Here is a 24,264-nt window from a genome sequence, read left to right as displayed (position 1 = left end):
AAACGCTCCGATGATTCGCTCATAACGAGCTTTTGGTAGAAGAGCTGTGGGTGGAGCCCTAAAGAGAAAGAGAGAAAACAAACAAGGGTTATCTTCTCCGATTTTCGCCGTAAGAGAGAGATATCAAAATTTATGTATGGATTAGGAATAATGACCTTTTTACCGATGTCACGCTTTTCTTATTTTGTCAATCAATCAAAGAGAGAGAGACTGTCCTTTAGTCTGGTTTCTAGCCTCTGAACTGCCTGGCATGATTGAATTTGCCAGGGAGATTGACCTCCCAGCCGTTATACTGAGGTCTCGATATCATGGAAACACACAGCCTCTAGTATCACTACAAAGCGACAGTCCACAAGTAGAGATGGGACCTCATAGTTGATAATTTTTTTCACAAAGAAATGTATGCCAGGCGCAACACTTGCCATTGGGGGCAACGCATTGCAGTTGTTCGGCTAACAGATCCAAAGGAGATATCACGTGATCTTACCCTCTTGCAGGGTCCACCCCAAGCTCGCTCCAGCTCTCCTCGTCTACACCATTGTATATACCATTGTTGTTGACGATCATGAAAACAATTGGCAGATTGTACCTGAGAAGAATAAAAACGTGTTCTTTATTTATTTACTAGGTGGCTTCAATCTTTTAGAGTACCTCTTTAAGTGTAGTAGTCTAGTAGCACAACTCAGTTCAGGTTGTATTTGTAAAGAAAAATTTGGCACATGTGAAACTGCATAGAGCATAATATGGGTACTCAAAACTTTATTGACATTTGAAAACTGTTTTAATCTACCACAAAATCAGAGATTAGTCATTCCGGCTGTTTAGCACTGTCACTTCAAAGCTCAAAATATCAATTCTCCTTGCACGTTGGCATATGTTTCTTTTAAAAGTAGTTGTGAGAATTCGGTGGTGCATCAAGACAATCTCCCCATTGATGATTTTCTTTATTCTCATGACCTGTCTCCTTAAATATGTATCAACATCACCAGGAGAGATTAGGTTTAAATCAGTGTAGCCATCATGTGGCCAATCTTTTCAGATGCACCCTACCTGCATGCAGTTTCAAGCTCCATTCCTGAAAACCCAAAAGCACTGTCACCTTGTACGCACACCACCCTCCTGGGGGGATTGGATCTATCAGCTTGACTTTCAGCTAACAGGGCAGCAGCGATGGCAAAACCAGTTCCCACTCCCATTGTGCCAAATGTGCCTGCATCTAGCCTGGGACAAATAATAAGAGAACACTTTGTATTATTACACATGTATACACATAATGATCCTCTGCACAATTTGATTGGTTTAGAAGTTGTAAAAAGTTTCTTAATCTTATTAAGGGGCAGCCAACAGATAAGCTGTTACTTTACAAATCTGTTGTCCAGTGAAAACCATGCTAGCAGGGAAATGCAAGGGCACCCACCAGACATAACCTAACCCTGACTAGCAAAATGAGTTTTCTGCAGGGATTACTTGACAACTGGGCGAAATGCGTTTGATTCTTTTTCCTAAAAGCACTGTTGATAGGTAGCTGGCTCTATATCCAGATTCCCAGATGGACTGAGTTTGCTTATTCTCTGACGACTCACTCCTTCCTAAGCAGCCTCAGGCCATCTGAAAATGAAGCTACTGGATCTGTGAGTGGATTAAAGTAGACGGCTGAGAAGTTAGCAAATCCTTTTGACAGGTTTGTTTGGAATTACACTGAATTACACCTATTACGTTAATGGCCAAGTGATTGAGGGACAGTCACATGGTTGCCCACCAACATAATATGTAAGGTAATGAATGTTAAAGGTACACAGTCGTGTAGTGCTTTAGTCCATTTGATTTTGATGTGAGAGGTTTGAGTTTACATATGGCTGGGTACTAGTGCTGTCTTCTTATACAGTGCCAGCTTTGCCAACTGAAGATAACAAAAAGTAGATGCTTCACAACAGTAGCAATCTTGTTTCTGTGTTCACTAGTGACTTAACAATGGATTGCTTGCTCTGTTTTCATTTAGTATTATTAATACCTGTTCCTAGGGAGGTGATTTGAGATCATAGTTCGACCAATGTCCATCGTGTTTGCTCCTTCATTAACTATGATACAATCATGAGGCAAATGCTTTATAAGCTGAAATAAAAGAAAACCTAACATTAAGCATTTGATAAGAGTAATTTTGCACTGATTGAGTGAAACAAAATAAGCGAAAAATGTTTTTCTCACACCCCAACCTGTCCATAAACTTGGTAGTAATTCATTGGAACTGTTGTCTCCTTAGCAAGTTCCTAACAAAATGAAAGAAAAATGATAATTTTACAATCACCACCAAGAATAAGCTAGCTATCTACTAGAAATAATATCTAGTAATTATTACCTTTTTTATCTGGTACAGTAGTATTTTATGAGTCATTTGTATGTACTTTCTCCTCTCCATTTACAATTTTTCGCACAGGTAAAAATGAATAAAATGTTTTTCAATAAGATCACACTATAATCTTATTATTGAAAAGGAACTGAATTATTTTATTTCGTTTTTACAAAACATATAGAGCAGTCATTCTGAAGAGCTGATTTATTTGGACATGTAATTTGGAGTTAATCCTTCCCTCACTGATACCGTAGATATTATACCTCATTCTTTTTCTTGTTAAGTTCTGATTTGTCCTTCAGTTCTCGACCCCACGATGGTGAACCACAAAGATTTGTTGGTCTTTCTCCAAAGGTCTTTATAACTGCTCCTACAAGCTAAAAATAAATGACACTAGTGCTGTCACTTGTCGATTATTACAGTTAGGGCCAATAAAAAAGAAGATATTTGACACATTTAATCAATATTTGAAAAAACATAATTTCATTTTGAAGATATTTCACCGCATAATTAATGTCCCTTTGATAACATTAGTGATGGGAATTAACTATTAAGTGAACACACTTGGATCAAATATGTAAAAGAAAGGTAGGTAATTAAAAGTCTGCATATGAGCCAAGTGGCTCATCAGGCCGGAGCTTATCTCGGTTCCTATAGCATGAAGTGACTAGGAATTTTGCTACTCCCCCCTTGATGGGATGCTAGTCCATTGCAGGGTTACCCCCAGCATTAAATTCACTGGTAGCCATTTATACACCTGGGTAGAGAGAGGCACAAGGCAGTGACAATGTACCTGTTCTGCTACACTCTTCAAATCTCCTAAAAGTGCAACCTCTGCAGAAACATTGTTTTCCATTTCCTCTGCATGAAGATCAATCTATGGGTAACAAAAAAATTCACTAGTAATTTAGATATTAATTTACAATTACCAGACTTCAACTGTTTTTACATGTTTATACACTAAACTTGAACTTCTCTTAAATTTATATTAAAGCTAACTTAATAATTATAATGTACTATCGAGAATATAATATTTGATATGTCATGCAGAAATTAATCTCAGTCTAGAGGAGAGATAACACTTTATCAATTAACTAGAAAAACTGTCTTCTTTGAACAATCTAAATGTCCAATACCTGGATTATTTTAACATCAGCTTTGAACCTCGGAGGTTTCCCAAAATGCAGAATCCAGTTTAATCTTGCTCCAAACAGAAATATCACATCAGCTTGAGACAAGGCTCTGACAAAGAAGAAAAAAACAAACAAAAACAAACAAACAAAACAATTCATGAACAACAATCTTAAGCAATTGCTCAATAATATATCACTCCTTACATGTATATGAGCTTGGTTACACTGTTGTTGTATTGTATCATATCAATCCTGTACAGGTGACTGTGGGCAACATTAACAGCTGTATGGAAATTTCGGGAGAAGCTACATGGAAGCATGAAAGACACAATTTGTGGAGAGACCACAAAGGATGCAATGGCCTGTATACACCTGTAACCTTTGCATGTGTACATTCAACCTTGTTCCTAGGGTCTCTAACAGGGTAGGGAGGAGGGTTCTAATCCTCTCTCACTTGAGGGGGTTGGAGGGTTGGGAAGAAGAGAGCCCCTTGATACAGTGTATGTGGTTGTGCACGCATTGTGCTTGTATGACACTAGGAACTAATAAAATGTACTTTGATCTGGCTGCTGCAACACACAGGGGATGTTCATCAGAAATCACTCCCTTCCCCATGGGTGTGGGGAGAAATGGTAACTTGCATCTCTGAACAAACTCCTGAAGAGGCTTCTCAGCATGTGCATAAGCTGCACCTGTATAAAGAAATGAAATCAACTGTATAAAAAATAAAACATGAAACACAGTCAAGACCCTACCACAGTAAAATCTAACTTATGAGCTGCTGCCATGCCTCTAAACAGAAATTACATTGTATCTTTTGTGTATTTACCTTTGCCAATTATTGCAAGAGGCTTCTTTGCTTCACTAAGAACCTTGATTGCTTTTTCCACTGCAGATGGATCTGCAAGACACTTTGGAGGAGCTGGAGAACGACGAATTGACCTTTGAAGAAAATAGTATACCCTGTCACTCAAACCTGAAAGTATCTATTAAACTTCCCTCACTAATTTTCATACAGTGGAACCTGCTTTACTGCCACCCAGTCAATATGGCTATCTAATTATTATAGCCACTTTATTCTGGCCCAAACAAAAGCTCAGTCTCACTCAGTCATTTCCTTATTGAATTTCAAAGAACCTCTTCAATACAACCACCCTGTTAATATGGCCATATTTTCGTGGCCTGTTGGTGACCGGATTAATGGGGTTCCACTGTAGTTACATCCCTGACTTGACACTAGTTCTGGAAATTTGATGATATCCTCAAGTTGATGATTTTCTGTAATATTCTCATGAGCTTACTGCCAGATACCAAATTGATATTGTAAGGAAAAACTAGATGTTGATCACTCTTGAGAATTAACAAGTTAGAAAATTGGTGCACATTTTATACTCTAACAGTTTATAAGTCACCTTGCCTTACAGGCTGCCACTTTCTCTGTGATCATATTTCCTGGCAGGTCCAGATAACTAGCTCCTGGTCTACCGTATATAGTTGTTCGCACAGCCTAGGAAACTAGTGAAAATTAGGTAGAAATCTATTATCAGGTTTAATTTGATTGTTCCCAAGAGTGACTCCTCATTAAGGACTTTTCTTTTCAGAAAATGCAACATTCTAATGTGTACTATGCAATTCGCTGAATAAAACAAGAAAGGTAACAAATTAATTTTTCATAATTTACTGCTCCAATTCACAATGACCGTTCACCTTTTCAACAAAGAATGGTATCTCGCCTGCACAGCTTGGTCTTGCAGAATACTTGGCATAAGGTCTTGCTGCTTCAACCTGGAACAATTTGCAGCAAATTTATAACAATTATGTTGTAGATATTAGATATTTGTAGATACTTTTGAGGGAGGACTGTGATGGCCTAATGATTAGTATGGTGGACTCTGAATCAACTGGTTAAGACTCAACCAAAGGCAAGGGTTGTTGTGCTGTGTTCTTAGGCAAGACACTTTACTCTTGCAAAGCCTCTCTTGTCCCAGGTGTATTGATAATGGGTACCGACAAATTTAATGCTAGGATGTAATCACTGTGATGATCTAGAATCTCATGCAGAAGGGGAGTAGAAATATTCCTAGTAGCCTCACACTATAGAAACCAGAGATAGCAATGGCCCCATAGTCATCATCAAGTTGTGATGCAGTTACATTAAGATATGCCACATTTGGAGAGGACTCAAGAAGCTAAAGAGTTGATGCTGGCTCTGCCTCAAGCAACTTTTGCACTTCTTCTGTGCTCTTGAAACCTCCTGCATGCATCTAAACTGATCCATGGATTACCGCTTAAGCATGAATTAAATGTTCCAGAAAATCTAACCCAGATATATGTTCCCTACACGTATGACAGTCAAGCTATAATTATAATTATCATATTTATTTAAATATACTTCTGTACCTGTGGAAATTCCTGAAAAGCACCCATGCTTTCTTGATCAACATCACTTGAACCACCAATCACTAAAACTGGCCTGAAGACAAAACACCAACAATATAAATCGCCATTATCTACCTGCCAACTCTCATGGCTTAGGCACGAGTGACAAACTTGTCAGTCTCCTGACAAGTTTGTACAAGGTCCCATATAAAGTGCACAGTCTGAATAATATTTTGCACACTAACCCGCAGTTACTCATGGCATTTGCCATTCCACCCAGGGCATGTATTAATCCTGGTCCAGAAACCACAAGGCAAACACCAGGTCTGCAACAAAAATCAAAAAGTTCATTTTACATTGTACACTGTTCAAAGGAGATGTAATAAGTATTAAAATGATTTACAAATCAATACAATTAATTATCAGGGTAAAAATAGAAATATATAACAGAGCAACAAATAAGAAAGTTGTTGATGAAAGGCTGGCCACTTGGAGATTAATAAATGTGATGACTAATAAGCAAATAATAAATACTTAAAACTCACGAGCAATAAATAAAGCATTACTTTTATTGCTCATGTTATGAAGCAGCTATCACAAGCCAGCAACTGGTGCTGTGAGAAAAGAAAAGAAATTAAAAAAAGAAAAGGGACTGAAACACAAACAGTTCTACTAAGAGAACACACTGGACCCATTGATTAACTCAGTCCAAGACTGCCAGAGAGTATTAATAAAGTACTAAGTCTACAAAATATCTCACCTCCCAGTTAGATATCCAATAGCTGATGCTGCATAGCAAGCCTGTAGACAAGACAGGGAGATAACAGCCTTGTAAAATTAATTTATCAGGTATGTACATAGCATGCGCAGTCTACTTTTCTACAGGAAGTCCCTTGTTTTAGCCCATGCCTCTATAACTACAGTATTATTACTAATGGCCCATCCCTTGGCTGCTGAATACCACCTGACTGCCTATTTTGCAGCCTATTTGTCAGAATATATAAGACAAATGTCAATTATTGTTATGTGACGCATAGAAGTTGACACAAAGGGGCTAGCATTCTGAAAGAAATCCAACGTTATTTACCCAAGTAAGAGACTAAATGCCGAAAAGGAGTGTTCAGTTCTATTTTCCCACCCACCCAACCACCAGGATGCATTCAGAGAAGGTTAAGCCCAAAATCTTCAGCACAGCCTGTGCAATTGGACTTTTTGGCATATAACAGCGTATACATTTATATTTGCTGGTAAGGTAAGGTAAAGACTGCATACCAGCCAAGGGACCCATCAGGCTTGAGCTTGTCCCAGTTTCTGTAGCATGAAGTGACTAGGAGTATTTATTCTCCCCGATGGGATGCTAGTCCATTGCAGGGTTACCCCTAGCATTTATAGGTCACTGGTACCCATTTATACACCTGGGTCGAGAGAGGCACTGTGAGAGTAAAGTGTCTGGCCCAAGAACACAACATGGTGGTGGAAGTCTTGCAGAATACACCCTGGCCCAACTAATATCCCTCCTCCTAACACAGAATTGATCCTAAGTAACGGGTGGAAAGTACACACCTTCACAAAACAGTTGTACAGGAGACATCTAATAAAGGACGTAAAATTTAAATTTTTTGTAAAACGTGGTTACTATGTAGAGTCGAACCTCTCTAATACGGACACCAAAGCGGCACTGAGATACTGGATTACAATTATAGTTCGGTGGCAATAAAAAATAATTATTACAGAGGAAGAGATTACAGGAATCCTGGTTTCTGTTGGGCGTGTCCATATCATGGAGGTGTCTGTAAGGAGAGATTTGACTGTAGCTATTTAACAAGATATTAAAAAGAATGGAATGACCCATAGGGCACTGAACTTAGAGGCCGGGTTCGTTTCCTTACCGCTTGCTCGTTTCTCATACCGATGTATTTGATGCCTTCTGCCTGTGCAGCCCCCGCGATCTCGATAACTGGAATGCCCACAACTCCGAACATGTATTCCACACCTTGAGACTTCAAGGCAGACGCAAGCAGTGAGGCACCATTGAGAAACTCCTCGTCAACCTCGTCCTCTTGTTCCGCCATCTTGTCTCGAGTTAAATTGTACGTGGTGTAACAGTCATATTCCTTAATTCTCATTCCCAGATCTCCTTTCCGCCATGACGCCGCTGTCTTGAGTTCGCAGCCGCGCCGTTATTTGGCTCATCACGCAATACTACTGATGCGTTGCGTGACGACCCACTTGCGTTCAGTCGACTCTTAGGTCGGTTCCCGCTCGGACCTGATCTCATTCCTCCCTTCGAGCGCAGTCATTAACCAGAAAAAATTACAAACGCCTGATCCCACGTAAACGCCGGGTCTCCAAGGTGGAGTTGTATTGTTAGAGCTCCTCATGCATCAACTGTTTAACCGAACTTGTGTTATATGCTTTAGACGTAATGGCAAGGTGTATAGCTGCGAAAATGAATGAATGCCAAGAGCCCAGCTTGAGTAAACAGCAAGCCTTCAAGATTTCTCGTTGTCCTATACTTTTAACTATACCTTTAACTTAAGAAACACATGGGATTTTCTTTTCCTCAACGTAAGCTAAGGCAGCAGACTAAATCCAAAAACTTTTTTTTGTGGGTGGGGTAGGGGTTAGAAATCGATTAATTTAGTTATCAAATGAAAGTATGAAAACGACTCTACTCTTCATACAAGTTGCTGCTTTGTCCAAAATATTAGCCACAATGGAAGGGATACTCGTGACGCTGTGAAATATGTTAACCAACAGAGGTGCATGAGCTAAATTCGGGGTTGCGTGATGATAAACGAGGAAAGTGTTGGGGTGACGCAAAACAAATCACTTTAGTCACGCGAGCTAGTTACCCAAAAGCTTACTTGAGATTTGAACAGAAAAGATAACTGGTTTAGATGGTTTATTTTTCTAATTACTTGATTTTAATTTTATACCATTTCTTACAACTAGAACAACATTTGAACACAGCTGAAGCACATTATGACAAGATACTTATTCTCGTAGTTTCCGCCGCGTAATTCATATAAAAAATCAAATACAAAATAAAAATAACGTCTTCAGGTAAAGCGGAACGTAAAAACGTCTATGACGAGGACGATATAGAAGCGTTCGAGTCCGCATGAGCAAAAGCGCTCGTGTTTTGATGAAGGCGAAGTTTAAACTTTGAGCTTTGCATTGAATTCAGAGCATGGTCGGCTGCGACCGCAGAAGAAAATATTGCGAGGACCGGATTTTCTCTTGAGGCACTCGCAGAACTGTTCAACCATTTGATCCGGGCACCAGCCTTGATCAGATCTTCAAATAATTCATCGGTTTCACAATTTTGCATTCCCTTGGGCAAGTCATATACTTCCAGAATATGGTTGACTCCTAAAACAGAAAAAAAGATGACAAACGTGGTGTCAATATTTAGTAATTGAAGCGGGTTTTTTTGCGTTGTATCGCGTGGTTTATTACGTCCAGAAGCGCTAAGGACGAGGAGTATCAGCAAAAACAAGACAACGAACTGAAGTACTTACCCCAGTATTGATGAATTAGGAGGGGGGTGGGGTGAGGAAACAAAATTAAATTATTGTCAATTCAAGATCAAGAAATATATCTGGTGTCCCAAGCATCGTACAGGGAGTTTGTCTCCGTGTTGTTTCAATGAAAGGTGGCTGTTCTTGATGGCGAAGTGCTGTGTTATCGACAAGTTTTTCGGCTCCACATTCAAAATATCAATTCTCCTTAACAACCACGACATATTTAGCTTAATGAAAAGCTTAATGAGAAACTGGATGTTAATCACCCTCCGGGATTGGTTAGATTGTGTAAGGGTGTACGAGAATAGGCCATTCCGAGTTTTCTTTTGCCTCCGTTTTAAATGGCTCCACGAACAAAACTTCTTATCAAAATCACTTTTATTCGCCTGAAAAAGAACGTGAAGGTGAAACACATCGTCAAATGAATGGAATCGCATGGAGACCCGGTTTGACACAGAGGCAAAAGGCTACTCGGAGGGTCGTAGACAAGAACACAAGACGTAAAATCCTTCTTAAAAAACACATACACATTAAAACGTATGGCCATTAAAATCCACTGTTCTTCACTGTTCACCTGTCGTCCTCTCGGACTCGGGAGTTTTTCGGCCGTGTTTTTTACCCGTGTCCTGGTGCTGACCCCGGGGACTGCCCCTCCGGTCTTTGTACTGTTTATTTTTTGGTTTGTTATAGGGCTGGTACTGACTTCCCGACGCGTTTGCAGACTGAGCAGGGGAACCATATCTGAAAAGAAGGAATAACAAGAAAAATCGCCACGTGACTTCACTGAGCTGATCAAACTGACCAATCACAAACAAGAATAATCTAAGGAACCAATCAAAATCATGCAACCGGTACCAAGCGCGGGAGAACGCGTTGAAGTCAAGTGACCGCAAGTTTGAGATTTCTGCTTCTGATTAGTTTAAACAAAAATGATTTGCCTTGACCAATCGTTAAGTTATTCAAACTCAAGACAAGTCGTATAAACAAGAACTAATCATTTTACGTAAAACGTCATCAGTTGAAACGAAAATTTCCCAGCAGGGTTATTTACATTACATGACTAAACCTGGTAATGAGACTTTTAACTCTATGTCAAGTGCTGCTGTAGACAAGCAGGCAAACAGGCAGACAGGCAGACAGACAGACAGACAGACAGACAGACAGACAGGTAGATAGGCAGGTAGACAAACAGAGAGGCAGGTAGACAGGCAGGCAGACAGGCAGGCAGGCGGGCAGATAAAAGGACAGAGAGACAGACAGACAGACAGACAGACAGGCAACCTTCATTTAAGAACATACCTTTGATATTGGTACTGGTTGTACTGGCCCCTTTCTCCCTGAATGTCGTATCCAGTCGGTATGGTGCCATCACCGTAGGACACCAAAGAATGGGAGCCCTGCATGACAGCAGCGTCCGAGCTGTAAATGTCCCCTGCCTTAGGTAAGCGTCTATCAATATTATATATTCTCCTCTGATTAGACGGATACTGTGCCTGTACATGTACCGGAGGTTGTTGGAACTGAGTACCGACTGGACCCTGTTGTCCAACGGCAGTTGCCATAGCAACTCCTCGACCTCCTTGAATGACTACTGGTACCATCGGTCGCAGAAGCTGTTGTGGGGTGTGGGGTGAGGTGGCTTGTTGCTGATATGGGGTAGTGTGCGTCTGTTGTGGCGACTGTTGAGGAATCTGTGATGAAAATGTCAGCTGTGCCTGGGGATGTTGTTGCTGCGACATAAACTGGTTCGTAAGGGCAGGCGACGCCGTCTGAGGAGGGGTGGGTGGTGTTTGAGAGCGGGCGTGTTGTTGAATGACTGAGGATGTGACATCTTTGGGTATGGTACCGTAAGGGAATTGCTGGTAAGGCGTTTGAGTTGGCGACACAACGTAACCTTGGTATTGCTGCGGGGAGGCGGCCTGAGGAGCCGCTTGTCCGCCGTAAGTTTGGCCTTGAATCAATGGCCTCACTTGAGACTGCATGCCAGAATGCGGTAACACAACGTATTGCATTTGACCTGTCACGCCAGCTTGCGTGACACTGCTCACGTACATTGGTGATGTGGTACGAGTTGAACTTGGAACGCCCGACTCGGCGTATTGTTGTTGATGGTGATAGGCAGTGGAGTCTAAAGCGGCCTGTTGTCCCGACAGACTAAGCCCGCTAAATTGGGCGGTCATGTCTTGATATCCCGGATTGCCTGGCGCCACCGTCTGCCCAGATCCTGGCCAATGACTTCCCGGCGTGTGCTCTGATCCCTGAAGAGGAAGAAATACTAGCATTCGCGAGTGAAGCCGCCCAAATTAATCCTCACTTCCCATATTGTAAGGACGGGCTTAATCGCTGTTATTCCAGGGAGTTTGGAAAGCGGTCAAATAGATTTTTTTTGTTTAAAACGTAATCCAAGGGAGGCGAAAGGGAAGCAAATATGGGTTATTGATCAAGATGGCTGTAAACTCGCAAAGTTTTTCTTTTTGCACGTTTATGGACCGAGACGGAGTCGAGGTCTTTTACCACGCCAAAAGAATTTGGCCAATATCCAGCCATCTTGACCAATGAAGCTTGGTTAGTAAAGAATCTATTATATGGAATAAAGACCAAACTTTTCTCATGGGACGCAGCAAGTTATCTCAAGCGGGCAAGATAGCGCCATCTTTCCCGCTCGGGTAGCCAATCACAGTGCAGGATTTGGTTCATCGTGCCCGCTCACGAAGCTAGACATATAATAAGAAAGAATGGACCCTTAAACCTCGTTTGTGTTTCAAACCACTGATAACTGCAATAACGGCAATTTGTGATCGCTGTGAAAAGATAACGAGCGTCCATTATACTAGGATTGTTCAGGGTGCTTCTTTATTCCCATCTCTTATATTGCATTAACATTTTCTTCTTCGGGGAACAATTGTTTCAAAGGATCTTGTCCAAAATCACCGACCTGTTTTAAATTTGGAGAACATGTTAAAGCAACGCTTTTCTTGTGGTATAACATGGAACATCCCACGAGTGACCTTTATTTTCTCGGTATACAGACGAGCCTTTCGGCGAATTTGTATCCAAAGAAAATACAAAGGGACAAATGGGATATTGCATGGTGTACCACGAAAGAACGTTGCAGAACTATTTTAATCCATGCCATGGAAAATACAGTGGTCAACACAATGAAGGCGAAATACGCGCAGCGCATGATGGGAAGGTTGGATGTGATACCGTCGAATATACAACGGCGTTCCAGTATTCTGATTGGCTGTATCTTCTATGACATGGTACAAAACCCCATATCCCCGCGCGGACCAATTCTCTTTGCCCTCATCATCTGTGAACGTGACTGATAAAGTATGCAGATTTTTTTTTTTCTGTTAGATATTTGATCAACCCAGTGAAAACCCGAACCTTGCTATTCTCTGGTTTCTGTCTAACTACAAGCTACATATCTACACAAGAGGGACAATTTCCCACTGGGGCACATTCGAGGTTAAAAAAAAACCAACAATAGTTTGGGTGTAGACAAGTCGTTCCCTACTCTTGCACATGCCTCACCATGTCGGGAATGAGATGGGATGGGGAGGGATCACATCTACAGCAGTTTGCCTATCTGCAGGTCAGTACTAAAACAAGACTTGCGCTGATCTAAACTTTGAAATCGTCAAACATTTTAGAGTTGAATTTCAGTGGCCGTGGAACGAAATAGCGGGCAACGTTTTTCTCTCACACAGCTTCAAGTCCGGGTAACTCTGCGCAAGGCTAGTTTGTTCAAAAGCCGATTTCACCAATCAGGACTACTGAAAATGTAACCCACGCTTTTGTCATTGAGCAAAACAAACAAAACACTGACAACGGCTCAATATTGTAGCTCTCCCTTCTTTGGCGATTTAGGTCAGAAGGTTTTGTCCAAAGGTTCAGTGTCTCTGCTACCAAGACCTGCGTAAAATGACACCGCTTTTTTTTTTCGTTCTAATCTGATCGATGGCAATACTACGCCACGTCACGTCACACGTCACGTCATGTCACGTCAGCCTCTCGCTGCCTAAAGAAAGTTCAGTTCGCGTTCGTGGATGTTGTCCGTAATTACGTATGGTAATGTAACAGAGGTGAAGAATCCTTTTTATTGACACACTTTATTATCAACAATTAAAATTGGTCCTCCTATAAAATAAAGCATCTTTGCTGCTCGTTTCGCGACTTTACGGACAGTTTCTCTTGAAACTTATTCTAAAATTTAAGACTTTATCGAGAGTAAAAGCTTTGGAGGTGACGAAACAACTGGTTACATCCGAAATACACTATAAATACGTCAAAAACGCAAAGATAACTTGCAACACCTGAAGATTACTACCTACTGATTCTGCTTTCTGACTGAACTATTTACATTATCTGCTGCCTATTGCCTTCTACAACAAAAAGAAACGGAGCTTGCACTACTGCGGAAAACTAAAACTTTTTAAACGAGAGTGAACTGAAATCTCTAGACAGAGAGTACATTTGTGAAGAAGACGGAAACTGATTTGGAAAACTTACAGCCTGTTGCGGCGCATAAGGAGGCCGCCCATTAGCTGGCATCACATACATCGGTTGTGGTACACCGACATACTGCGGCATAACAATTTGGCCAGAATTCACAGCAGGCTGCTGCTGTTGTTGTTGTTGTTGCTGTTGCTGCTGTTGTTGTTGCGGCTGTGCTACTGCGGAAGGCTGCTGTGCACCTTGAACAGGGGCTCGGACTGAAGATGGCGGAGTGTAGCCTGGTGTTGAACCTTGTTTGACCATGACTTGTTGGTAGCTCGGCTGCATAACCAGCGGATTCCCGTCAGGCCCTAGCAGAGGAGTGCCTGAAAAAAAGGTCAACGTTTAAATTGGCACGCATAAAACGTCTGCTAACAGGTTGACTCCCCCACCTGGGTGGAAATAAACCAGGTTTTCGTGGCCTAAAGGGCCCGGGAGTATTGTTACTTCCCAGGAATGGAATAGGATACTAGTCCATAGCAGGTTACACCCCCCCCCCCCCCCTCCCCCCAAACCCTCCTCCAGCGTTTGGACAGGTATCCTTAACAGTTTGTCAATACCGGTGGGGAAGGGTAGCGAGAAAACAAAGCGTCTAACCAAAGAAAACAACACAATAACCCTGGTCAGCGTTTAGAACATAGACCGCTTGCTCCAGCGTCCAACGCCGCAACCGCGCCTCCCACAAGAACAGTAAGTATGCACAGACCAAAGCTCTAAGGTATTACCCTTAGGGTTCCTATACAACTTTAGCATGGAAGGAAACAAACCGAAATGGGACAAAAGAAAGGCCACGTAGGAGGTTTATCGTTACTTTTCACCAAAGAACCCGGAGAAAAACCCTCGGAGCAAGGCGTGAACCAACAACAAACTCAATAATCAAGGCACTGAATCAAACATTACACGCTAAGGAGAGGAAGGTGGCTGGGGCAGGTAAATCCGAGTTCGGCAATACCTGTATTGGGGTTTATAAGCATCACCCCGTGCTGTACCGGCTCCTGAGGCATAGACCACAACACTCCACCCGCTAAATGAAATAGAAAAAAAGTACTGTAAAACGAAGGAAAAAAAAATTGCCTAAAAACGTAGAAGAGATGAGAGAAAAGTCCTAACTAAGGAATTCTCCCTTGATGTACGAATGTGCGTTAGACCATAGTTTAACAATTCCTGCAAAAGTGCAGTTAAGTAAAAGTTGACGAACCTTGGCCTTTCAGAGCTTACAGAAAACAAAATGAACACCTTCAATGTTAGCTGCGGATTAATAAACGATCTTACGTGCACAATCACCAACTAACTACAGAACTGAAGTGTGGCCAATAAAAGTCGATGTACGATCTGAAATACACAATAAACGTATTTACCAGGTTGCTGTGACGCGGCAGTTGGTCCGGCCATGACAGGCACCATCCCTTGCATTCCAGGAGGTGCCGCTTGAACAGGCATCATCTGGACTTCCCCAGAAGGTAGATTATGAGCAACAAAAGGGACCCCTTCTGCCGCCCAGTAAGGTATTGGTGCTGACACGACAGTCTGTGAGCTGGAAACATGACGCTGACTAGGCCTCTGGCTTCCATCCGACCCTCGGCGAGCGGAAGTAGACACACGCTCAAAGGCAGGGGAAGCGCTTAGATTGCTAACACCAGGACTACTGCTGGACCTTATGAATGGTTTGTTGGTCATGATTCGAATGCCTGAAATAAGATGGTGTTAAGATGTTTTAACATGCTCCATTCACAGGCTCTGAGATAGTATGTAGCTAAGGCAATACTTGTATGCAGTAACCTGTAAACACCCTCCCCCCCGGGGAGGGGGGAAATAGAGAACCCCTTTGTACAGCACAATAAACAGCGCCATCATGTACTTATCAGCTAATTACAGTAGCTTTCATTTGAAAATCCCATCTGGAGCGAAGGGGTTAAAATGCCGACAGTCACCGTTAGTAGTCAATCTCAATGTGTATCGAGCTTGGTTTTCTCACCTGTTGTCCCTGTTGTGGACCTGTCGCTTGGCACATCTACTTCCTCGGATTTTGATTTGCCTATTTTACTGATTGGGAGCCTCTCCGGTGTCTCCTCAACACCAACAACTTCATCAACATCCTCAATGTCTTCCCTGAAGAAAATGTTCAACACATTATTAGAAGCTAAGAAACCCAACTCCCAAAAAAAAAAACGCAAGGAAAAAAAATGTCCTCTTTTTCAAGTTACGAGTTGCATCACGTAAGTGGTCAGATTATTTTATTTTGCAATAGTTCTTATTCACTGGAACTAAGGTAAAATGTCTCATATCTTCTATCGAAACAAGACACAACTTGTTTTCCGGCAGAGCTAATAATAAATTTAGCAACTTCGTAAACATGTCAAACTTCTAGCATGCCTAAACCAGTCCTACTAATCATGGACACTACAAAACGTTTTTTATTCTAGGCGTTATGTTACCTTTGTAAGAGTTGTGGTGGCACAAGATCAGCATCACCTTTTGACGACTGCGAAGACTGTGATGAAATTGACTAAGACAAGAAAAAATAGCTTCAACTAAGACGAAAACAATGCAAGAAAAAATCACATTCAAGCAAAAACATGCTCCGACTTCTAGAACATTGCGCACTTCAAAGTCTTACATCATTATTTTCATAATTTCGTAATGATAACCCAAACATATTGCATTATTTTGTATAGAGCGATTTTCAATCGAGTGTCGAAAGTAATCAGACATTACTTTGGTTTTGGTTGAGGTTTTACTACGGTTTGAGATTGGCTAAGTAGTCCAATTGGTAAGCAATTAATTGGTTTGGTTTTGGTTTTACAAGACTCAGTTGAAAACCGTTCTATCATTAATTACAAGCATGTGTGTATATGAGAGCGACAGTACTAAGACCGGAGGTGCTACAACAGGCAGTAAGAGAAACTCACATCTTGATTAAATATTCTTTCCCTGGCTTTGTGGTATTCCTCTTCTCTTTCTTCAATCGATTTTGAGCGTTTATCCTCCATAGAATGTATAAGAACAGGGCTATCAATCTACGACAGTGACAAAACTTATCAGCATTTATTTTTCTTCTCCAGCTTCTCAGCGGTCCGGAATCCTTAATCCTTGAATATGATTGGCTGATCGCGCGCGCTCCAGCGGTCCTGATTTTCCCATCCGGACCCCGAGTGAGGACCGCTGCGACATTTCCAACTTCGTCAACTTTTCAAGCTTTTTTTTTTAAAGCTTACAACATCGTAAAATGTAAACATTCAACATAGAGTCAACCAATTACAAAATCAGCCCTACAAATTGTGCAAACTTTATCGCTTTTTGCGCTCAAAATTTCAAACGCACTTGTACGCTAGATTTGAACTGAACGGCTTTAATTAAAATTCAGCACAAAAGTTGCTCTCAAAGTAGTACCGTAGAGAAAAAAATAACCACGTTCTTTGCCGGTCTTGGTCGGTTTTAAGTACGGCCCGTGGCCCAACACGGATCTCCCGGCCGGCAAATAACATATATGTATCAGGCGGACATGCAAGTCGGGACTTATTCTGCAGCATGCCAAAGAACTGTAAGAAATTTTTCACCTTTGGAGGAGTACTATCGTCTGAAGGAGTATTCTGTCTTTTAAGAATTAATCGTGGTATGGCGCTCTCTGAGTCCTCTGATTCTTCTCTGGGTATCAACTCTAAAAATCTGCTTTCAGGTCTGCAAATGATCAAAATTACAAAATGGTTTTTGAGACGACGAACACCATAGACCCTCTCTTCCACGTAAATAATGTCTAATAAGGGAGCTTAGTTACGGTAATTTGGCCACGAACAAAATGACCTTTAAGGTGATTCCTTAGTATTGCATTGCGCATCCCTATTGCGCACGATATTCGCGTCATTAGCGCGCGCACATGAGCGCGCGCGCGTACAAAACGTAAGAGATTTCCCTCAAACTAAGCTCGATAGCAAAATAAATGCTGCTTTTCTCTTGAACGAGCACTGTGACCCCCACTTTTTATTTCATAATTTCAATGAGAACAATATCCTCAATAACCGAGAAAAAAAATAGCAGAAATCTATGGCTACTTTTTTGGCAAATGAAATAAATTCTACAGAGGGAGACATAACGGGCTAAACAGTGCAAATTATGTTTCCTTTAAAGGATAAAAAATGCAGGGTATTTGAAGACATTTTTTCTGGGACGTAGATGAAAAAACAATCAAAGAAAGTTAAACTCTGTGTGATATAACACGCTGCATTGAAAAATAATCGAGCTTATTTGCTGCGCACGGAGATTACCAATAGTCGCCTAAATAACTGTATTTGTAAGCACTGTGGCGTGAAAACAAGCACGGTGGCCCCCTCTTTTTACTACGTTTTTAATATCTCCTTGTCCTGTAACATCAGCATACCAAATTTCATCGGAAATCTATGGCGGGTTCTTTTACCAGGGAATCATCTTAAATTGAAGGAAAACTGATAGAAAAACACCAGAGAGATAATAATAAACCATAAAGGATTGGAACAAGGATGGTTGAGGATGGAAAAGATCAACACCGATTACAAACGACAAATTTGAAAAATTTAGGCTCTCAAATGCGCAAACTGCGACGGAGCTCCTTTAAATAATTATGTTTTTGACGAGTTGTACGTACATTCTTGTGTTAATTGTCTTGTTTATGATGACTGATTTTCCAGTTTGTTGATCAACGTTGTGATCCATACCAAAATACGCCGCAACTCGGTGCACGATCATGCGATGGTATGACGTCATTGGTGGGTAATGGAGGAAGAGACTGCTGAAAAAGCAAAATGCACTAAGAAATTCAAGTACAATCTTCTTGACATCAAGATTATTAACCTGATAGCTTGGTTCTTGTTATAAACTATGAATCTTAATTATTTTCCCCCCTCTTTTCATGACCCACGCAAGTTTCGTTTGTGCATAAAACAGAAGAAAAGAATGTCACCAAGGACAACTAAAACAGCAACACCAAAAATGATGGTGGGTCGGTGAAATCATGATTTCCGACATTAACTACACTGGTTTACAAGTATATCATTTTCTTTGGAAAATTCATCCAAAACAAAGAAGCTCAATCATAACAAAAGAGCTTTGTCACAAATGTTATATCTTGAGTTATCTTGCCCTGCAATCTTATTTTTTTCCAATTTTAGTTTACACCCTTTCTTATAAGAATATTGTTGTTTCAAGCCGAGGCTGAATATTCTTAAATTTTTCTGCCGATTTTAGGCTGAAAGTATTCTTGTGATTTTTCTTAGATTATAGAGTATGACATTTCTGTTTTAGAATGTATTTGGTGGCTGGATGGTGTTAAAGTAATTTTGGAGCCAGTCTGAAGGCACTGTGATATGAAGCACATAACTTCTTGCAGAAACATAACTAGCGTCGAACATACGGCTAGTGCTGTTTTTGGTGCTCTTTGGCTAGTTTTGCTGCGTAGAGAAAGGAAGTATTTCATACAGTTTAGTTCAGAACTATAATTGTCTTGTATTTACAAATTTTCAACACATGAATTTTCAGCCTCGATATTCTTATAAAATATATTCTTATAAAAAAAAGAACTCGTGCGTGACCAAATCACTGGCAGTCTATCTTTCTCAGGAAAACCAAAACTTTTCTATGCTGCGCATTTCGACAGTCAGCGAGTCTTTTTAAAAAAGTTATTCACTGCTTTTCGTAAACCATACATCGTTGCCATGAGAATTATTCCACTTACGCTGGTTCTGGAATAAAATTCAGGAAGTCCTGTTCAAGTCTCATAAGAAATTTTCGATCCCTAAGAATTGAGAACGAAGAGAACTGTTAGTTGAGTAACTTTATCCCTTATGACAGTTCCTTTTGGTACATGTAGCACGCCTCAGAATCAAAGCAGACAAGAATGGAAGCTGACGGTTTTAGCAAGCACCAGAGAAGGTCAAAATCTCTGCAACTTCTAATTCATAAAATTTTCTTGACCTTGCTTTTAGCATCCCTGTTTCAAACATGATTTGATTGCAGGCAAGCATCTTGGGTATTACTGCATGTGGTTACAGTACATGTATTTGCAGAAACAAAAAACTGGACAGTTTCAGCCCAGAGAGACAAGTCCATCTGCATGCAGATTCCTGCCTGCACATAATCTACCTTAAAATCAGCTGCTGCAAGACATGAACTTGTGCAAGATCCCAAGAAGAAAAGATAGCACTGTACAAACTTGAACTGATAACCTTAACTGAGCTATCAGCATTCATTACTAAGATGGCCGTCTGTGTCCCCTGCGAGAGATCCCCTTCTCTCTCTGCTTGGTGAGACTTGAGAGGGGACCTTTCATCTCTCAGAAGGGAATCTCTATCTCACAGGGTTCCATCTATGTAGCTCAGACCACGCAAACAAAGTGCTTTCTGTCATGAACAACTGCAAGGTTGGTTGCCACTGTCACAGAAATTATTGCAAGCCACTCAGTAGTGAGTTAGCCTCCTACACAGATGCTCTTTGCGCTCGTCATGCAATCTTCCTCCCCGTGTTTGTGCGGGAGGAAGAATGCGTGACATAGATTGTGCGATGAGCCCAAAGTAGTAGGCTACAAGCGAGTGTCAAGGACAAGAAACTGATTTAATTAGATTTGGGGGTCAAAATGTTCAGATTTCTACAAGCCAGGTTACACCTGTCAGACTTATAGTAGTACATGTACATGTATTGTATGTTATAGTAAGGGCATTGAGCAAGCTAACCTTGGATTCTTTAAAGTCTTTATAATAAAATCATGGAGGTCAGTGCCTGTCGAATCTGTGTATTCAAAAGAGCCATCTGCAAGAACAGATGAAAGTACACAGTTACAAAATTCATTCAACATGAACTCAAACTCTCTTTTCCTTCCCTAGAACTGTGATAAGTGAATAAAGATGGTGAATTTTATGCTCAGTAATGAAATGTGAAAAGTGAACTGATCAACATTCTCGTAGCTAAGTAGCTCAGTGGATTGAGCAAATTTATTTTTTTCAGCTACACCTCATTGACTACAATAGAGCTAATTTTATGCTCGGTAATGAAATGAGAAAAGTGAACTGATCAGCATTCTCTCGTAGCTCAGTGGATAAAGTGTCCCTTCCCCCTCCCCCGCCCCCCCCCCCCCCCCAAGTGTTCAGGAGGTCATGGGTTCGATTCCTGTCAGGGACCCAGATTTTTTCTTTGTCCCGCACTCGTGTCATGTTGATCAGTTCACTTATTTTCAATATTTAGAAATGTAGTTCAACCACAACAGTGTAGACATGTGTGCAAATTAACAATCCGGATGCTATGTTTTATATATTTTTGCTCAGTGAATCATTGCCAGAAAATGGCATGAAATCATTTTGAGCAATGGTGACAGTGATACTTAACAAATCAATTCCATGTACATTTATTAGACTTACCTCTGGAAAGTGAACTCTGTTTAGAAGTTCTTCCCAGTGCCTCCAGTCTGGGTGGTAACTCTCCTGCTATCCCACTGTCACTGGAATCAAAACTTGTATTCTTGTAAGGAGGTGTTCCCTGGAAAGGCAAAAGGACATACAAGTACTGCAAAGTTCCAAAAATAAGTCTCAAATGTAGGGAAATTAAGGATAAATTTCCATATTGTACCAAATCCTGAAAGAAACAACCTTATGATACCAAGTTTTGTATGAGCTAATAATAACCAGCAAGGTGCAGCCAAGTTCAGCTTATGAAAAGTTACCATTGTGAGTAGTCTAATTGCATTAGTAGATACTCTATAGGATCTTCCATCTTGGTATTTTGTAAGCCACAGATCAAGAATAATTTTCCCTTTCAAAAACAAACTGCACTCTAATGGCTGATGGTAAATGAGTACCTCAGCCAGTGAGATTGCAGTCTTTGCATTAGTATACCAGTAGAATTCTACTAATTGCCAAAAGACGTTCAATCAGGTGCATGCTGCTCTTAAAACTTGAATTATTCTTAGTTTTAGGCTTAAAAATACACAATTGTAGATTTTGTGCTGTAATCTCAGCTATGCCTAATTGACTATTTGCTCATAGAAAGCTCAGCCTCTTAGTGTTATTGTTAAATAGACAACAATGGGAGAACCAATCAGCTTTGCAGATTTCCAAAGAAACATACCGTGTCAACTAAATAAAACACAGTATGACTGACAACCTTCAGAAGAATATTGAGAACCCAGGGAAACTTAAACTGGGGAGCTAGTACCACATTTCATTTACTTGAATGGTTAATATTTCACACCTCTGTGACCTCATCTGGGTAATGCGAGGGCGGGGGTGAAGGCACACTCGTCACAGCAGCACTTCGCACAAGAGTTTTCCTTGTATGATGGTAAGTGGGCTGTAGAGTGAAAAGAAAATAATCTTATGTAATGTGACAGTGGTCAGTTAATGGTAAGAATAACATCACGCAGCAGCTACTACCCTGTGAAAGGCTTCCTTTATAATAAGCTTAAAATATCACATATCCTTACTGACCAACAAGCATTTTTTTTTTTACGGTACACTGTAGTTCAAAGAATTTTGAGGTGCATCGATACAAAAAATTTTCCCCTAGTGAAAATACTCTTTATTAGTAAGGGCAATTTTTGTGTGGTCAACCATGAAAAAAATGCAGAGTGAACACGGAAAACAACAACGACAAAGGAACTAGATGCAAGCAATGTGATAGGTTTCAGAAACAATGGACAGGAGAGCATGATGGCTTTTGGTTGATGTAGTGAATGTGCAGCACAAAATCCGTAACGAGTACAGAGCGGTTTTCAATTGAGTGTCATACAACCGAAGCTAAAGTAATCACTCTAGCCAATCACAAAGGACATAGGCATTCCAGTGAACCAATCAAAGCTTGAAGTGGTTGCATGTAGCTGACGCAAAGTGCGGGAAAAAGCATGTGAGCGAATCGTGATTGGTTTTGGTTTTACTTCTGATTGGATGAAAGAGTGCCGTGAGTTTTGTTAAGCCAATCAGGTAGTGAAGTAAGTGCAAAACCAATTACTTTTCGACACTCCCTATAGCAAGTTACTAATTTATCAAAAACATTTATACTTTTTGATACCAGTCACTTTTCAGTATTGTGATGTGCCAAACTCTCATCTTTACCAATAGATATCTTTAACAATTTCAATTACTAACAGCTGAAACAAATCACCACTGGCCAGCCAGGATTTATAACACTTTTTCAAAGTCACATGAGAGTCACTCCATCATTGAATGTGTCTAGATATAAGGATAACTAGTACATGTATGTGCTTGATTTATCCCTCATTGTAACCCACTTCTGTGACTGTCATAATCTGACACCTTGCTCTCAACTCAAAGCTACTTTATTCTCTTAGAAAGAGCATGTAAACTTTAGTTTAACAGAAATCTTACCTCAGAAGCTGAATGAGTAAGCACTGGGATTGACGATCGTATTCCATGGAAGCTCTGTTGCACATGAACAGTGCTTAATGAGGCCTTGGGTTGTGCTGCCATGGTGATAGCCTGAGGCTGTTCTGGAGACTCTGCCTTTGTGCTCTCGTCACTGGATGCTTCAGCAGTGGTGACAATGGGATTTTTAGATTTCTGACCAGAAAATAGGAGGAAAAAAATTGGAGAAAAATAATTAATACTGTGTAATAAAAATGCAATGAGAAAGCTCAAGTTGACAAGCAAGATATTAAAGAAATACGAGGGTCAGGCAGTACAGAAGAGGACATTCGAGCAAGACTAGGAAAAGCACAGGCTGTGTATAACAACCTGGACCTGATCTGGAAGAACGGTCAGTTTAACAACAAAACCGAGATCAAACTTTTTAAGTCTAATGTACTCCTGCTGCTGCTGTATGCATGTGAAAATTGGCAAATGATATAGCAGACAAGAAAAAGCTGGATGTGTTCTTGCATAAGAGCCTTGGTTGGATACTCAAGACCTACTGGCTAATGCATATAATTTTTTTTTTCACTGCTTAATTTATGTTTTGTGTAGTTTGGGATTATTTAAATTCAAAACTGAAGGCCAAACAAAATAAGCAGAAAACCTCACTAAAACGCAACAAAACTGAAATCAAAATTCTTGCTAACCCTGGGCTAGCTTAATCGGGCTTTGATCAACTTGGCGCTGTGCTATATAACATTTGTTTGAATGGATACATCCTAGAGTTTCTGACTTATTTAAGATTTGACTCTGGAGAAGAAACAAGTAAATGAATTTATAGTGGTCAATGCACTTAGCTACTAGCTACCAGCAGTTTTCAGGCATGCCACTTAAACTGAAAGAAACAAATATTGCAAATAAACATAACAGGCTTAAGAATCGGCAGGAGGTAGACCAGTTCAAGGCCACCTAACCACCTGGCCACGCTGCCTCCACTAACCTTAACCCCAACAGCCAGTTAGACACAACCCTCCAAGTTGCGACCATTTTAG

General features: G+C 40.7%; 2 protein-coding genes across 9 annotated transcripts in view; both read right to left on the bottom strand.

The window, feature by feature from the left end:
- The window catches only part of LOC110069651 (2-hydroxyacyl-CoA lyase 1-like), a 9,526-nt gene extending 1,557 nt beyond the window's left edge, over positions 1-7,969 (bottom strand). Inside the window, exons 1-16 of the mRNA XM_089284408.1 lie at positions 7,752-7,969; positions 6,623-6,663; positions 6,108-6,188; positions 5,884-5,956; positions 5,191-5,268; positions 4,896-4,990; positions 4,313-4,425; positions 4,040-4,175; positions 3,487-3,592; positions 3,144-3,227; positions 2,614-2,727; positions 2,214-2,267; positions 2,012-2,112; positions 1,051-1,221; positions 488-589; positions 1-58 (exon numbers count right to left, since the gene is read on the bottom strand). The exon at positions 1-58 is cut by the window's left edge and continues 138 nt beyond it. Coding sequence (XP_089140534.1) covers positions 1-58; positions 488-589; positions 1,051-1,221; positions 2,012-2,112; positions 2,214-2,267; positions 2,614-2,727; positions 3,144-3,227; positions 3,487-3,592; positions 4,040-4,175; positions 4,313-4,425; positions 4,896-4,990; positions 5,191-5,268; positions 5,884-5,956; positions 6,108-6,188; positions 6,623-6,663; positions 7,752-7,934 — 1,590 coding nt within the window. The 5' untranslated portion in view covers positions 7,935-7,969. The remainder of the gene's footprint in view (positions 59-487; positions 590-1,050; positions 1,222-2,011; positions 2,113-2,213; positions 2,268-2,613; positions 2,728-3,143; positions 3,228-3,486; positions 3,593-4,039; positions 4,176-4,312; positions 4,426-4,895; positions 4,991-5,190; positions 5,269-5,883; positions 5,957-6,107; positions 6,189-6,622; positions 6,664-7,751) is intronic.
- Positions 7,970-8,750: 781 nt separating this feature from the next.
- Positions 8,751-24,264, bottom strand: part of LOC110069638 (uncharacterized) — a 42,730-nt gene continuing 27,216 nt past the window's right edge. For 5 of the 8 annotated variants that reach the window (XM_089284391.1, XM_089284390.1, XM_089284389.1 and 2 more), the window contains 16 exons: positions 23,231-23,422; positions 22,098-22,196; positions 21,269-21,386; positions 20,588-20,663; positions 19,594-19,653; positions 18,508-18,651; positions 17,447-17,567; positions 16,799-16,906; positions 16,325-16,395; positions 15,865-15,998; positions 15,248-15,577; positions 14,842-14,913; positions 13,905-14,215; positions 10,689-11,647; positions 9,964-10,130; positions 8,751-9,237 (listed from right to left, as the gene is read on the bottom strand). In XM_089284391.1, the coding sequence (XP_089140517.1) occupies positions 8,951-9,237; positions 9,964-10,130; positions 10,689-11,647; positions 13,905-14,215; positions 14,842-14,913; positions 15,248-15,577; positions 15,865-15,998; positions 16,325-16,395; positions 16,799-16,906; positions 17,447-17,567; positions 18,508-18,651; positions 19,594-19,653; positions 20,588-20,663; positions 21,269-21,386; positions 22,098-22,196; positions 23,231-23,422 (3,249 nt within the window). In that variant the 3' untranslated portion in view covers positions 8,751-8,950. Of the gene's footprint in view, positions 9,238-9,916; positions 10,131-10,688; positions 11,648-13,904; positions 14,216-14,841; positions 14,914-15,247; positions 15,578-15,864; positions 15,999-16,324; positions 16,396-16,798; positions 16,907-17,446; positions 17,568-18,507; positions 18,652-19,593; positions 19,654-20,587; positions 20,664-21,268; positions 21,387-22,097; positions 22,197-23,230; positions 23,423-24,264 lie in introns of all 8 variants that reach the window. The other 3 variants (XM_089284393.1, XM_089284395.1, XM_089284396.1) reach the window with 3 other exon arrangements.

Source organism: Orbicella faveolata, unplaced genomic scaffold, assembly GCF_042242905.1.
Source record: "Orbicella faveolata isolate gen_17 unplaced genomic scaffold, um_ofav_v1 contig_13, whole genome shotgun sequence".
Lineage (NCBI taxonomy): Eukaryota > Metazoa > Cnidaria > Anthozoa > Scleractinia > Merulinidae > Orbicella > Orbicella faveolata.
This window is presented reverse-complemented; position numbering and strand designations above follow the sequence as displayed.